The sequence below is a fragment of the Enoplosus armatus genome, chromosome 11 (assembly GCF_043641665.1).
Source record: "Enoplosus armatus isolate fEnoArm2 chromosome 11, fEnoArm2.hap1, whole genome shotgun sequence".
Taxonomy (NCBI): Eukaryota; Metazoa; Chordata; class Actinopteri; order Centrarchiformes; family Enoplosidae; genus Enoplosus; species Enoplosus armatus.
In genome coordinates this window covers 16,058,841-16,075,425 of record NC_092190.1, presented here as the reverse complement: position 1 = coordinate 16,075,425, position 16,585 = coordinate 16,058,841, and the positions used below count along the sequence as shown (strand labels likewise).

Below are 16,585 nucleotides of genomic sequence, written 5' to 3'. Positions count from 1 at the left end.
GATTAGACACTTTTTTATTCACCATACTATTACTGATGTGAGTGTGACTCATGTCTTACTGCATCTCTGCTGGACTCATAAACAGCTCCATCTTTACCGACCAGTGTGTAGCCAAGCATTGCACTGAACTTTATATAAAATATAGCATATGTCCCAGAGTTTTCAAAAATAATTATCATACATCGAGGTGAATTTGGGGTAAATGTGTATACATATGATGCACAACATATCTAGAATATCTGCATTTAATGTAATCAAATCCATAAGAGCATAACATATTTGGCTGAATATTTTACACAGTATGAGCATCTTATATCTGGCTGCAGTGAGGCTGAAAGAAACACATTTCAAATATATATTAGTGCCAAACAGTGTGGAAAACTTAAGAGGAAAATAAATACAAGTGGAAGTTTGTGAGAAAGAAAAGATGAAAAGATGACTGAGTTCTAGTTCAAATTTATACTTGGGAAACTGTCAAAGAAGCAGGCTTTAGGTGGACAGGTGGTGGAAGTGGTGTCTTTCAGATCTAATAATGAACCATTGTTTATTCGTAGTCACTGACAATGTGTATTGGGTAAAGCAGCACCTGTGTTCAATTTGGGGCTCTGTGTCGGTGGGGGAAGGTGTCACCACCACTCTTGAGAAGGATGTGACGTAAAAGCGCAGGGAGATGGAGATCTGATGGAGCTTTCAGCTGCTGATGCCAGTAACCCAGACAAGGCTAAGAGTGCACATTCTGTCTCCTTAATTCTTGTCTATATCTGTCTCCCAGTGCCAGCGGTGCCTGCCCTGCCCCCACCACCGTAACATGGGCCTGGTGACGAAGGAGCTGCATAAATTCCTCCACCCTACAGCCCCCTCCCCATCCACCCCATCCCCCCACTTGCTTTTACTGACCCCATCTCCACAAGGGCAATCCAGAGAAAGCCTCAGTCCCTCAGCTGTCATCAGGGTTCACCCCCGGCACCCCGCTGCACCTTCTCCGTGTCTGACTTCCCTTCACTCCCTCCCCCTATAGAAACTCTGCCCCAGTCCTTGCACCTGTGCTGTGGCCCAATCTGAGCTCCACTATAGCATCTTAATGGATTCAGCAGCATTGTGGAGCTGGGCTTTATTAAGATGTGATAGCAGGCCGGCTTGTAAAAACAAGTTCAAGTTAATTTAACAATCATGGGTAACATGTTTCATTATGTGAATTATATGTATACAGCATGTGAAGTCAAGCAATCAGACATTTAGGGGCATTTTAGGTTTCTGATTATTGTTTTTTATCCAACATGTGTTAGTGTACTGTTACTGAGTCATTCTAAGTATTGCATTAGTGAAGATAAACAATCTCCTCCTTCTGACTAAACATGTAACACTTTACTTATTCATCATCAGTGTCCACCTCCTTCGGGACAGCCATACTGGAGATGTGAGGTTAGCTCTTTCAAAGATAAACTGCACAGTAAAGCCACCCACGGTGACCACCACCACTGCTGTCCATAACAGCAGAGTGAGGAAGGGGGAAGAGGAAATTCCAATTAAAGATCCTCGGGTCACAAGAGGCTGTGTTTTCTGTCTTTTGTTTTCATTTAGTAAAGCCTGGTCTTGCTAGTCAGGAGAACATCTTGAGTTATGTGCAGCATCTGCACAGTCAAAAACAAGTAAACATTGCTAAAGCTCTTGTCAGAAATGCTTTCCTCAAGCTTTGATTACAAGGTTTGAGTACACTCATTGCCTGCACAATTAAAGTTCAGTGCATGGCATTTCTGATGATCTCCTGACAGACCAGAATCACCTGTATGGGAAACAGAAAACAAGGCTACAAGTCAACAGTCACAGCTCAGTTTGGCTGCACTTACTGTTGGTACTGTGGTGTTTTGAACAAAATGTTATGGTCAGCGTGCTAACATGCGCCAATGCCAATGCTAACATGTTGATGTTTATGTTCACCACCTTACTTTAGTGTGTCATGCTAACATTTGCAAATTAGCACTAAACACAAATCACAGCTGAGGCTGATGGGGATGTCATTCATTATGCAGGTATTTAGTCATAAGCTAAAGTACTTCAACCTGATGATGAGGATCACAATTCATCTTGAGAGGAACATGAATGTCTGAAATATCAACCTGATGCCACAAGAGGAAAAGTCACCAAAGTCTGCAGGATTCATCATCTGGGGACTATAAAGGTCTTCAGAAAATTCCAGGTCAATCCATCCAATAGTTGCTGTTGAGATATTTCAGCCTGGATCAAAGTGGTGGACCAACTGAGACTTTGTCATCCCATGCTGCTAGTATGGCAAAAAAAAGTTGTAAGTACTGTACCTCCAATGTGGGCACCTTCACCTGGGATTAGTTCCTTGATTTTTATTGTACAATGCATGTGCAAAGTGACATCTAGTAAACCTTAAAACTCAATAAAAAACAACATGTAGTATGGAAAGGGGACATGGCTATAACCTGCATTAAATTAAAGTCAGTGGGCAGAGCCAAAGACCCAGTTATATGGCTCAGTGATATTAAAATAAAGCTACATGAAAAATGCAAAATAAGTATTAAAGAGAGGATGAAGACTAGTGTTCTTAGTAAACACTGAGTACAATGCATAAGTTATGCAAGTGCCGTTAGTGTGTCTTCTTCCAAGCGCAAACAATACTGATATATAAATATCCTAGTTAGGGCCAAGACCATGAATGACTGCTGTCAGCGCTACTGATATTCTTTACTTGACATGTGTTCATTCTTTGGCAGTTTGGTCTTCCACTTGGCCACCATGTGCTCTAAAAGTGTAGTTCTCTAGCCCTTTTCTAATTCAACCGGTCATATATTCTTTCCTTTAGAGTAATTGAACCAACAAAATTGTGTGCAAAAAGTCCAAGCAGCCTAATAAAAGATAATGCTAGAAATTAAAGCAATTTGTTCAGCACACCTTGCTCACTGTGTAACGACACACCTTCCATACACAAAGTTAGTCAGCCTCTATCTCCTCACACAACTGCGTTTGAAACATTATCATAAATATCATTTTGAGCCTGATGGGAATAAGATCAGATGAAACATCAGTGATCACTGTGGGATAATTGGGACGTTTAAGCATCGGCAAACAGTAATGGGAAACAACAACCAAAGTGGAGTACAAAATGGAACAGAATGAATGGGATGCATTTAAACAAAACACTATTATTAGCCAGCTACTTCATTTTATTTAAATCATTTCACCTCATTTGCATGAGCAGTCTGGAGAGATATCGCAGCCCGGAGAGGGATGCTGCGGGCTACAAGATCTCACACACAGGGATGAAAAATATGTTAATTGAATAAAGCAGAGACTGAAGCTTTTGCTGAAGCTTTCTTGGATTGTCTAAATTTAGATTGAAGAATAGACAGACGTGAGAGGAAGAGTTTTTGGGGATATTCTTTTGCAACCTAGTATGAATCTACCTGTTCTGTGACACCTCCTCACCCTCTAGCTTTGTCCTTGGAGGGACAAATTTCATGATATCACCTCCAGGTTTGCTTGAGGACAGGAGCTATAACTGCCTCCTCCCAGGATTGACAGTTTAATCTGAAGCATTTATGCCTGTTTGCTGCTTTGCATCCATAGTAATCTCTCAAATTCACCCTCAGTTCACAGCATTTCTAATTTGGATTCCAACGTGAACTCTTACTGAACAGAGGAAATGTCATTCATGTTACCAGCACCAGGACTAAAACAGCTGTGAGCTGTGCAATTAAGATTCTATGAAGGAGACATGACGGACGGAGGCAGTGATTTTAAGACACAGCGCCTGTCCTAACCTTGGAGCTAAGCATGATTAATGAAATGTGAAGAACCTGAGCTTGAAGAAAAAACATAATGCGATGAGTGCAGTGTGGTGTAAGATTCCAAAGATGGCGGACGCTCCCAGGTCACTGGTATTTCGTGGGGAGTTGGGAGTGTGGAGAGGGTTGCTGTAGGGAAGGAAATGACAGAGAGCACCGATGGACTTCCTTTGCCACAAAACATGCAGCAGAGCTATCTGTAATGACTCTAGAGAGTAGAGTTTGGACTCTGGTTCTGTTCACCCCCCCCCCCCCTTTTCAAACCCTGAGAGCTTCCTTCCCTGGCCTCCAACCATGCCAAAAGGAATGAGGCTGTAACTGAGCCTGGGGCACAGATGGAGCCTATTTATAGTTCCCACAGAGAGGTGTGAAGTTTCTTGGGATTTCTAAGAGCAGGGGCCATGGCTCCTTAAGGGGGCTGATGCAGCCTCTGTGGCCCGTATGCTCTCTTTCCCTCTCTCACTCTCTCAAAACCACACAGGAATTAGATGAGGGCAGGCTAAACAAAGCTACTCGCTGTCCCTTTTACTGGGGACACTACATCACTACAGAGGAAGGGAATCCGATAGCAGCCTTAAGGGACGGCCTCCTCCTTCTTTTTCTCCAGCTGATGACTTGGTCTTCCTTTTACACTGCGGAGGCTGAGGCTGCTGTCACAGACGGGACAATCACACTGTCTTAAAGTCATGATGCCATCACCTAAAACAAGACTGTGTGTGGGTCTTCTTCTAACTTGACAGCACATCCTGCAACACTGAGTCAGGAGGGGTGCAAAGTACAATTCTAAACATGGTGATAATAGTACGCATGTCAACCATATTACAGTTATGGAGGTTTGAGGAAGCCACTTCCTAATAATTATGGACCTTTTTGGTAGTTAATTTAATTAATGTAAATGGTAATTAAATTGAACAAGTTACATTTAAGAGCATTTAAAAACAGTTGTATATATATATTTTAAAATGTATAAGGTTATTGGTTTACTAGAACTGAGATTCTTCTTGTCTAGGAAATTGGCCATACAATTTTCAACTCTAATAGTACTTCTACCACTACTACTGCTAGTACTATGCCGCTACCACTGCTACTAATACATGCATAAAATCCAGCCAGTGTGCTGCTACAGAACAAAATCAGGTTCAAAAAACTATAAAGGTGGAAGACATCACTCCAGTTCTTAAATGGCTTCTTGTGTGTTAAAGAACTGATTTTAAAATACTGCTATTGGTTTATGTTAAGCACTGCATGGTTGAGGGCCAAAATACATTTATCATCTGCTGCTTCATTATGAACCATCCAGACCCTTCAAATCATGTATCCCCAGAGTCAAAACTAAGCATGGAGAGGCAGTGTTCAGTTTTCTGCGCTAGAAAAGTCTACTCCAACTCTCAGTCCTCTTAAATCTAGGCTTAAAACTTTTGTGTTTACTGTTCCCTTTAATTAAATTAAGTACGGGGCTATTCATTCATATCTCGTGCTGCACTGTGAATGTAATCTCTCTATATCTTGTATGTAAAGCACTTTGAATTGCCTTGCTGTTGAAAGATACTATAGAAATAAACTTGTCTCGTCTTGCCTTAGAATAATATATAAAATGCCAATAGCAGCCTGATCCTGCACTGAGCAAACATCATCATAAGTCCTTGAAACAGCCATCCATTATTTCTGTCATCTCAGGGGCAAGACTGTGCTTGGAAACCTGGCAAAGAGAACGGCGAGGGAGCCTGCCTGTCTATTCACGTCCCCTCTTAAGCTTGGTCACCATCTGAAACCCACTCTTGAAACCGCAGACAATGTGGGGTCCCTACACCGAGGACAGACACGGGAGTTCATTAGGCCGCACCCCAGCCAATCAGTGGAGGAATTTGGAAGGCAGCTAATCACAGCCCTCCCAGTAATAAAGGGCCATACAGTACATTGCACGGGCTTCTCATGTTCTCCCAATCATCACCTAGCAATTTTCCATTGAAAGTGATTCACTATAGACTGTACTGTACGTTTTTTTTTTTGAGGGCATAACTGTTTGAAAATAGAAACAGCCAGCAGAGGAGAGAAAAGCATCAATGTCTTTTGAAATTAATCATAAAAACAAAATCTCATTTGATTGACTGCTAAAATAAGCTTGTGTGTATTTAGCTTAGCTTGTGTGTAGAGTTTATTGTAGTGTAAGTAGGAAGCCTGGGAGGGAGCTTGTCAATATTGAAATAGTGTATAAACTTTGATCAGCGCTGACTTACATTCTTTAACTTATTAAGAAAACTTCATGTGACAAGCTTTGAGTATTAATAACCATATTACACAGTTTTAAAGGTCTAAAATGTGCGGATAACCTCTATTTTCTATATTTTCAGATATAAGAGAGTAAGCGGAGTGTATGTGTGTTTTTCCTTCACTACATCTCTGCTGTCTTTGCATCTTTTACAAAAAAAAGCCAGATATTTGAATTGTGCACTGGGATTGTGAGACAATGGAGACCCTTAGCAAGGAAAATAGTTTCACTTGTGTTTATGTGTCATTTTACTGCAGGAGACGACCATTGACACCATTGATGGTGACAAGGCAACAAAGTTATTGCTTTGTAAAGTGTTGGGTCACTCATACCATGCTCTGGCTGCCTAAAAATATTTACACACTTAGTATGAAGCCCCTGTTTAACAGACTTACAGATCTGCCGTATGACTCTTTGAATGGGGCCATGATTAATAATCGTAAATGGAGGTGAGGAATCAGGAAGGAAAATTAGTGCTCACTGGGATCTGTATTCTAACGCTAAATGAAGAGATGATATCAGCGAATATAAAAATTGCACAAGTGAACCAGATATTCCTCCTTCATTCAAGACTTGTGTATCTCTTGGACTTCATATCAAAGGGCCATCTTCTTTTCCTTCCATTGATGTCTTCTGCTCAGGTGCATACTCTCCAGCCAACTACTGGATTTGTATTTCTTACATTTGTTTTCCTTATGAAGGTATGAAGTGGCAAATCAAATGTTGAATATACTATGTGGTCAGAAGCACAGCATCAACTTCATTGTATTCCATTACCTACAACTGTGTGTGACTGCTTTAGCATAACCACAAATTATTTTCTACTAACCCTCTGTTGAGTTTTTTGTTGCCTGCTGCTACAAATGTTGTAGTCTGTTGGACGCTGAGGGCCTGTAGCGAGTAATGGCAGAATAAATACCTTGTAGTGTAAATAAAGACACATCATGTCCTACATAACATAAATACACATTATGTGGCCTACATAAAGACTTAGGTGTGGGTGTCATGTTAACTGCAAAGCCGTTATAGCTTCTACACGCTGGCAGTTGAATGTTATAAGAGCCTTCTCAGTTGTTACCACAACTCATACAGCTACACTGTCACCTACGCATCAAGCGAGCCATTACAACACTGTTTACTGACTCAAAATCCCTCTGACTCTTTTTGTGCAAGCGTAACCACTGGATGTCACCAGTGCTCCACAGATCTGCTGGAGGAGCACAGACTAAATTTAGACAAAGGGGAACATGATCTGTAGTTAACAAGGGGGTTTAGTTTGGACCTACACAAAACCTAAGTGTACCAAAATCAGAATTGAATCTGACTGCATGTATCTTCTGAGTAGGTAATGAACTTAAATGTAAGGAGATTCAGAGACAAACTGTACCTTCTCATATTTTGAATGCTGAAGATTTCTAAATGGCATCATAGTTTTTACAAAGTGACACAGAGAGAGTCTATTGTTCCGAGTCCAATTTCTGGAGTGTGGAGGTATTTCCTGATCTACACAGGTCCTATTACTCACACCCACTTTGTTCAGACTGCTGAACCCAGCAGAGTGGCAGTCAGGCAGCCTTCTCCACAGAGGACCAGTCTTGCAGTGATCAGCAAATACACAGACCACTCTAATCCCACCACCATGCAGCCCGTCCACGGTCAGTTTGTCTTTTTGCAGGCAACTGGCCTCAAAGAAAAAGGCTGTAAAGACTTTGCAGCAGTGAAAGCACTGCATACAAGTTTGCTGTGAGCAGGTGGATTCGTTCTCAGTCAGCATGCACTTTCTTTTAGTTCCTCTCTGCTGTCCTAAAATGTAGGCTGTTTACGTAATCAATATTTCCTCATGTGTAGGCATTTTTAAAAGTCGTCAGTGTGGCACTTTTTTCTTTTATAGCATCAATGTAGAAACAGAGTGAAAGACAAAAAGGCTATTTCAAGTTTCAGGTTAGCCCATATTAAGTTGCTCCACCTCAACACAAAAAACTCGCACAAATGTATGGTTAACTATTTTAAATAAACTAGTACTATGACTATAGGTGTACAACTAATCAATTTGAGAGGTTAACCCTGTGATGCACCAGAAAAAGTAAAAAAATATTTTTTTTTACTGCAGAACACCTACAACCATGTGTTTAGGGATATTAAAGAGACGTAAATCACAGGTTAGTTCGTTTGGTTTGACAAAAAAAGTAGGCGTTTTCCTGAAGACCAATCTGAACGCTGTGCGCTTCATGCGTTGAGCAAAACAACATCCCGGCGGCCAATCAGGGTCGACTTTTAAAGTACCCAGTTGAACTGCGAGGACACGAGGGTGCAGCTCCAAAACTCATTCATTCATCTGTCTTTTAAAAGAAAATTTACTCGTAGTTGTAAAGTCAACAGTTTGTAACACAGTGTATTTATTAATTTGTTCATATATATATATCTGTGCTACTTAAGTAACGTAGGCTAATATGACAAAAATCCTGTTAGCTTGCAGCGTTGTTAAATCCCTGAGGCAAGGATATGTGGTTGGCAGGAGAGCGAGAAACACGCCGGCCTGGCTGAGACTTCAAACTACAAAACTTTTTAGTGTGAAGGTAAGTGAAAACAGTTGTTGTCGTGTAGTGGTTAAGTGCAGGAAATAAACTTTTTCCAACACGTCCCCAGTAACGCTGCCAACCGAGCGCTGACGCCGCAGTACTTTAGGTGGACTTTAGGCCAAATCCCGCAGAAAAATCTCTAAAGTTTGCGATGCCTTGCCTTTACATACATGTACCAACATATAAGAAATAGTTGCAGCATTTTTTCAAAAGCAGCAGGAGCTACTCTTATATTCGGCATAGATCCAGCACAACAAGTAGTTCTTATTTTAACATAATTCACTTGTGTAATTATTCACTTCAACTTGTGCTATAGTTTACTAGTCACGGTTAAACCGCTCTTGCATCAGAAATACGGCATGGTGGACGGCAGATAGCAGCGTGAACAAGTTTAAACAAGGCACTGTGCAGTATGTTCTGTCCGGTGGACTGTCACTACCCCAAATTTACACGTGGCTGTATTTGATTCAGTAAAACATATGACATATACAAGTGATTTCTCTAACGTATGTGTATGTGCTATCAAGAAAGACTGCAATAAATTGCATGAGTTTGAATGCAGTGAGACTTTCTGCACTGGTTAGTTGATGAGATTTTTAGACTGCTGTCTCAGATAAGGTGTAGCATACAGTTGCTGAATTTACCAGCATCATACTTGTCATTCACAGGGACAATTGCATCATTTTTGAGATACGCCCTGGTTGCAACATCTTACTTTCTCTTTTTACCACTTCACTCGATTTACAAACTGCCTTATTTGCAGGCCAGATTTGACACAACTGAAACTGAGAGTCGGAAAGGCTGGAGGTCGTAGTGGGTCACACCAACCTTTTATATTCACAAAGTCTCTCTCTCTATCTCTCACGCTCACACACACACACACACACACATAACAGATTTGTCTGTCTCAGCATTCACAGCACAATTCACATTGGCCTGCAGTTTCAGCATGAAGTCCCAGAGGCTCACTGGTTGCCATCACTTCCAAACTCAAAGTCTACAACATGTCTATTTCAAAGTTTTGCCTTTGGTCTTTCCAAGCTTGCTTCACGAAAAGGGAATGCATTATTCCTGTGTGAGATTTTGCTCATCATCTGCCTGCTCTCTTTTAACTCCCAGGCCCAGACAGCCCACCTGGTCTTGGAGGATGGCACCAGGATGAAAGGGTTTTCCTTTGGGCATGATTCCTCTATAGCTGGGGAACTGGTCTTCAATACCGGCCTGGTGGGGTAAGAAGGAGACAGTCGAACTACATTAGATTTTAGACGAAATAGTGCACTTGAACAAGTGCGGTTCAGATTTTAGGATACCACATACCAAAGTATCAGCCTTCCCTTGAGCTTGACAGCTTTGCATCTGAAGTGTATTCATTTAGTTTTAATGGTTTTCACAAGACCAGGGTACACTGAGTCATTGTAGAATGTACCTTGAACCTTGATTTTCTCACTTTGTTGAGGACAATGAGTTGATGTCATGACGATGTGCTTCATCATCTTCACATCACAATATCTTGGCACGTTTGTCCTGCTGTTTCCCTGCTTTAGGTATCCTGAGGCCCTGAGTGATCCCAGCTATAGAGGTCAGATCCTGACCCTGACCTACCCTATTGTAGGAAACTACGGGGTACCCAACACCCAGGAGCTGGACGAGCTGGGCCTAAGGAAACATGTGGAGTCAGAGCGCATCCAGGTAGGAAACACGGCGGTGGTTTGGGGTTTCAGACTTTGTGGAGGACTCAGCGCTGCAATGTATTCATTACAAATTCCTGCTTTTAAGCCATTGTGTTGTTTTGGTTTCATTTTTGTTGCTGCCTTGACTTGGGTTATGGCTGAAAAATATTTGGCAGCAACAAATTAAGTTAATGTTTAGCTTAAAGCACTGCTAAGTACAGCATCACAGAGCCACCAGCATGTCTGTAGACTTTTATAGTCATGTCATGATCAAGTAATTGTTTAAATTATTTTTCAGGCAAAAATGTCACTGCTTTCAGTTTTTCAAATGTAAATATTTCAATATTCCAAACACAGACGTGGACTCGCATACTGTAGCAGTCATACACGTGGTTCTGTTTAAACTACACCGGGTGTCTGTATACTATGACGTGTTCACGCGTTTGTTCTCTCACAGCCATGCAGATGCACAGAGTATGAATGGGATCTTTTTCTCCTATAAAAGTAAACTGAATACCTTTTGGGTTTTGGAGAACAATATGTCAAATTGGACTCTTAAGAAATTCTGGAATTTCTCTTTCTTACATTTTATAGACTAAACAATACATCAAATAATCCAACTCTTTTTAAGACTGATGTTGTGCTTTGGTGTTTCTAGGTGTCTGGTCTTCTGGTTCAAGACTACAGCTATGAGTACAGCCACTGGAACTCTGTCAAGTCTTTGGGACAATGGCTGCAAGAAGAGAAGGTTGGCATTCAAATGACCAAATATCTGGTGTAATCTCAGAGAGGAGAGAAGGACTCTGCTGCAGGTAAACTCACAAATGTTACTTTCATTCTGTAAAGGTTCCAGCGTTGTTTGGAATAGACACCAGAATGCTGACCAAGGTCATCAGAGACAAGGTACTGTAAATACAAAGGTCTGTGCTGCTACATCTTTTACAAATGGTTGATCGCTCACTGTTCTTTTTCTTTTTCTTCTCCTCAGGGCACAGTTTTGGGGAAGATTGAATTTGATGGGCAGCCTGTTGAGATAACTGACCCCAACCAGAAAAACCTGGTAGCAGAGGTCTCAACAAAGGTAACAGCTGCTATTATATTTAACATCCCAAAACAGTTGTTCTTCCCATTACACCAGGTAGACCTGGTACAATAGATGAACTCTACAAATGGTGATGAGTTCTAACCTCTCTTTATTGTGTCCCCTCCTGTCCACTAGGAGACCAAAGTTTTTGGAAAAGGAAACCCAATAAAAGTTGTGGCTGTTGATTGCGGTATTAAACACAACATTATTCGCCTGCTGGTTAAGGTGAGAAAAAACATCCTAGACAGAAGATGGGTCACTTCTGTAAGGGGGTGTAATTACAACAACATCATCAACATAACTTACAACTACAGAGATACATTCTCAACTGGTTTCAAATGTGTGTAAAACTATTGAGTTATTTTGGGTGACTTCACATGACCATTGCTGAGCAATACCATAAGATTACAGAATGGCTTTAAATTCTCCTTATGTCTCTGTGTGCAGAGGGGTGCAGAGGTCCACCTTGTACCGTGGGATCAGGACTTGATGAGTCTAGACTACGACGGCCTGTTCATCTCCAATGGACCAGGAGATCCGTCTCTGGCCAAGACGCTCATCAACAATGTCCACAAGGTAGGACGTGGTGCTATCCAAATATTTTGAGCATTAGAAGATTTTAAACTTCAAATGATTCCATGTTTGTGCAACATGTGAGATTTGACCACAAAGAGTAGTTGTTATTTACAGAGCTGCATGTTGTACTCGTCTTTGCTGCAAAAAATACTTTTTTTCATGACATAGATTATATTTATATCATGATCCACAGTGTACCTTTTAATGAATATTATCTGTATGTATTGTGTCCTGTGAAGGTTCTGGAGAGTGATCGTCCCCAGCCAGTGTTTGGGATCTGTATGGGCAACCAGATCACTGCTCTGGCTGCAGGAGCTAAGTCCTATAAGCTACCTATGGGCAACAGGTGAACTCTTTAATAGCTAAGTATAATTAAGGCACAGTATGCATGCTCTTAAAGCATCCTCATAAAGATTTAAAGGGCCCTGCAGTCTTCTTCCCTGTTTTTGATGGTGCATTGAAGCATATCTTGGTTGTGTTACTGCCACCAGTTGATGCACGTGCACAAGACATACAGCTTCATAGCGCTACTCGAGGTCTAAAACTCCACATGGAACCTTTACGTCTCATCGTACATAAGCACTGTTTACGTTTAGCATTCTGTACTGTACATTTTTTATCTGGTTAAAATGTTGACTCTTCTCCCTTAAAGAATTCATGAATACATACTGTGTTTTACGCATGTCTGTGGTTCCTCAGAGGCCAGAACCAGCCGGTGCTGAATGTGATGTCGGGCCAGGCCTTCATTACGGCGCAGAACCACGGCTACGGCATTGACAGCGAGTCCTTGCCCCTAGGCTGGAGCCCACTTTTCATCAACGCCAATGATGGCACCAATGAGGTTGATTTCACTCTGTGTGAAAGTGTTTTTTTTGTTTTGATGTTTTTGTTCCATGGGTTTTGGGTAAAAAGCATGCATTTCTTCAGTAAACGTAGTCAAGTAAATAAGACACCCAAAGTAAGATATACTTATTGTACAAAATAACATTTTACAAAAAAAATTGACTCACCTGCTTCTGAAATGCTAAGAAATGAAATGCAGAACATGTTTGGCTTTGTTTGCTTATATCAACCCTGCATATTTTCCAGGGCATCATGCACAACACTAAGCCTGTTTTCACTGCCCAGTTCCACCCGGAGGCAAAAGGCGGTCCCACAGACACAGAGGTAATTAAAGACTTTGATAATACTGCATGAAGCACCTGAATTCTATACTTAAAGTTAAGTAAAGGTATCTTTACAGGATGCAACTTAAGTAAAAGCTGAAGTTTTCCATTGAAACAGCTATCTGTTGTTAAAAAAAAGACTTGTAATAGAAGATACAATAAACACAGCTGCAAGCAGCAATGAGGTGGGGAAAGTAATGTATTTATATGTGTATTGTATGTTATGTAAACCAGACACAGTGGTAAAAAGTAATGTATAACCAGTTACTACATCACTGGCAGTGAAACATGTAATCATCTGTGGTGCCTGATGTGACTGCACCAGGGCCACAGGTGTATAGGAAGACCACTAATAGTGCCTGTCCCTTTCTATACAATAAAGCCTTGAAGATTCTGTGCTGCAGCTCTTCTCTCCCACATGGCAGCCAAGGACAGTAGTTCAAGTCCTGGTCAAAGTATGTTATAACCTCTGTCATATTAAGGCAGAAAAATAAGACCTGTCCTCTCTACCAAAACATGCAGTTGACAGCTCTGCTGGAGAATTCTTGCTTCCACCTGGGTTTGCCTTTTGGGGGCTTCACAAAAATGCTGCACAGTGCCCATGACAAATATTTATTCCCTTGACTGTGAAAAGAAGTGCTATATTTCTAATGCATTTCTTTCAGATATTGATGAAATGAATCAAATGTTCATCTTCTGCATAATGGAAAAGGAGTGAAAGGTTGTCAACAAACAACTGATTGTAACTGATGCCACTGATTAGTTTATATACTAGATAATTTAACTACTTTCTAATATTTGTACAGCTGAATACATTTTAGGAGCTTGGTGTCTTTGCAGTACTTGTACTCACATACAAGAAATGTATGTGAGTAAAACTTAAAAATGAAATATGTTTCAAATTAAATTAAGTACAAATAATACAAAAAAAACCCAAACATTTTATTTTTACTTTGTGTCTTTATACTGATTTTAAATAATAAAAGAAATGGGATGTCAGTATGTTCCTCTGTGTGTTTTTTCTGTAAATTTTAATGCAGACACAACATTGTTTGTGGGAAACACTGATCCGAAGGTTTCTGAAAAGCCTGTCAGAAGCAACAAGTGTCATGGTTTTTGCACGTATTTCCATGTACAAGTAAACAAAAGTGACCTTGGGAATCAGTAGGTTTGAGAAGTCTGTTCCACATCCAAAACCTTGTACTCTCAGGCAGAGCTTTGTCTTTATATCAACCACCAGAGTGTTTTAAGTCTACATAAAGTAGTGGAAAATGTCAATTCAATACCCAGTATGAAGGTAGGTCCCTCCTAATATTATTAATATTCTATTCTAATTGTGGCTATATTGATTTTTATCTTTGTCTGTACAGTTCCTCTTTGATGCCTTCATCTCCATGATCAAGAAAGGAAAGGACGCCAACATAGTGTCTGTCATGCCCAAGAAACCTTACATACCACCCAGAGCCCAGGTACAGCGTGTGACACAGGTTTAGCAGGTTTACCTTGTTTTGAACATCAGGTGTGTTCCACATGCAGAACATCCATGTGGAACATTCAGTCTTTTAGGGTGTTTAAACATTACCAGAGACCAGAGTCACTTTAGAGGAAAATACCAGGATATAGTATTTTACAAGTTGGGAAGCAGACTGCATAACATCATTACAAGGATTTATAAGTGAAAAATAACATAATATTTTTTCAAGTAACTGAAATGCTGTTCAGAATCAGAAATACCTTGTTGATCCCCGGGGGGAAATTACACAATTCATTAATTACATGTCAAAGAGTTTTACATCAGGGTCACCATGTTAGACAGTTAATATATTTATTTTATTATCTATTTCATTGCAAATAGAGTTTCATGCTGTGCAGATGCTGTTAGGTACTATATTACATGCTGTTAATTACTGTGTGTGTCGCCTGTCTATTTGTGTAAATGCAGGTGTCAAAGGTGCTCGTACTGGGCTCTGGTGGTCTGTCTATCGGTCAGGCTGGAGAGTTCGACTACTCTGGATCTCAGGCCATCAAGGCCATGAAGGTAAGAGATGACACAGCAACTTACCTATACCCCACAGAAAACTATCAAAAGTGTCATCATCGTCATGATACCTGAACATAATGTAGATGCAGTCTGTATGTATAAAATGAATGTAATCTGCACAAGATTTTTGAAAAGACAATAAATATCACACATCCTGTAAAGTGTAAAGATCTATGTACATGAAAAAGAATGGGCTTAGTGCTATGTGACACTAATGCATGGATTTGTTTTGTTGTGTCTGCCAAACTAAGACTGAACTGAACTGTGCCATACTTAAGTTTTCCTTTAAATGAATCATAGTTAATCACATGGATATGGTGTTGTAGGAGGAGAACCTGCAGACAGTGCTCATGAACCCAAACATCGCCTCGGTTCAGACCAACGAGGTGGGCACTAAGCAGGCCGACTCCGTCTACTTCCTGCCCGTCACGCCACAATTTGTAACTGAAGTCATCAAGACCGAGCGCCCTGATGGCATCCTGCTCTCCATGGGTGGACAGACTGCACTCAATTGCGGTGAGACGTGTGCAATTGTTTGCGTCAACGTATAGGATAGCTGATTTTGTGGAAAATACTGACTGCCTGTCAGGGATAGAGGTTACATTTCTTGCGGAGTTCTGTGCAAGGCACTAACACTGACAGGGTTGGAAATTTCTTACACTAAAGATATGCACAACTCATGTTACTGTATGACTCTTAAGATAAAAACATTCACCAAACAGCATATACAATGCTCAGTGAATGCAAGAATAACTTGTGTACATGAGTTTGTATTTTTTTTCATTGCCTTTGCGTTTAACCATGCATCTGTGTGGACTGGTGTACTGTGTTCAGGAGTTGAATTATTCCAGCGTGGTGTCCTGGAGAAGTATGGGGTGAAGGTCCTAGGAACCCCAGTGGAGTCCATCATGGCCACAGAGGACAGACAGCTTTTTGCTGACAAACTGATGGAGATCAATGAGAAGATTGCACCCAGCTTTGCTGTGGAGTCTGTAAGGATCTAAGTCCAATAACAAGAAAAAAGATAATATCCTTTCTATAAGCTTAGTAAGACAAATGGTATATCCATCCTGCATATACAGTGTAGATAGATTCTGTATTTTTAGTGTGTTTTAAAGCATGTGTCAACATTTCTTTATGTGCAGGAGAAATACAGTATGATATTTGTGCGTATCTTTCAGGTATCTGATGCCTTGAAAGCGGCAGAGCAGATTGGCTACCCAGTGATGCTGCGATCGGCCTATGCCCTGGGAGGTCTGGGCTCTGGTCTGTGTGCCAACAAAGAAAAGCTGGAGGAAACCGCCCACAAGGTCAGAATAAATGCTGCAGTGTCAGGATAATGTAGGCATCTTGGCGCAATTATATTTGTTACTCTCAGTCATTTCTTC

General features: G+C 40.8%; 1 protein-coding gene across 1 annotated transcript in view; it reads left to right on the top strand.

The window, feature by feature from the left end:
- The first annotated feature begins 8,531 nt into the window (after window positions 1-8,531).
- The window catches only part of cps1 (carbamoyl-phosphate synthase 1, mitochondrial), a 43,735-nt gene continuing 35,681 nt past the window's right edge, over window positions 8,532-16,585 (top strand). The window contains exons 1-16 of the mRNA XM_070914092.1: window positions 8,532-8,657; window positions 9,780-9,889; window positions 10,205-10,349; window positions 10,989-11,078; window positions 11,177-11,233; window positions 11,319-11,411; window positions 11,550-11,639; window positions 11,862-11,990; window positions 12,230-12,336; window positions 12,690-12,831; window positions 13,080-13,157; window positions 14,527-14,625; window positions 15,099-15,194; window positions 15,524-15,713; window positions 16,032-16,189; window positions 16,379-16,507. Of these exons, the coding sequence (XP_070770193.1) occupies window positions 8,532-8,657; window positions 9,780-9,889; window positions 10,205-10,349; window positions 10,989-11,078; window positions 11,177-11,233; window positions 11,319-11,411; window positions 11,550-11,639; window positions 11,862-11,990; window positions 12,230-12,336; window positions 12,690-12,831; window positions 13,080-13,157; window positions 14,527-14,625; window positions 15,099-15,194; window positions 15,524-15,713; window positions 16,032-16,189; window positions 16,379-16,507 (1,839 nt within the window). The remainder of the gene's footprint in view (window positions 8,658-9,779; window positions 9,890-10,204; window positions 10,350-10,988; window positions 11,079-11,176; window positions 11,234-11,318; window positions 11,412-11,549; window positions 11,640-11,861; window positions 11,991-12,229; window positions 12,337-12,689; window positions 12,832-13,079; window positions 13,158-14,526; window positions 14,626-15,098; window positions 15,195-15,523; window positions 15,714-16,031; window positions 16,190-16,378; window positions 16,508-16,585) is intronic.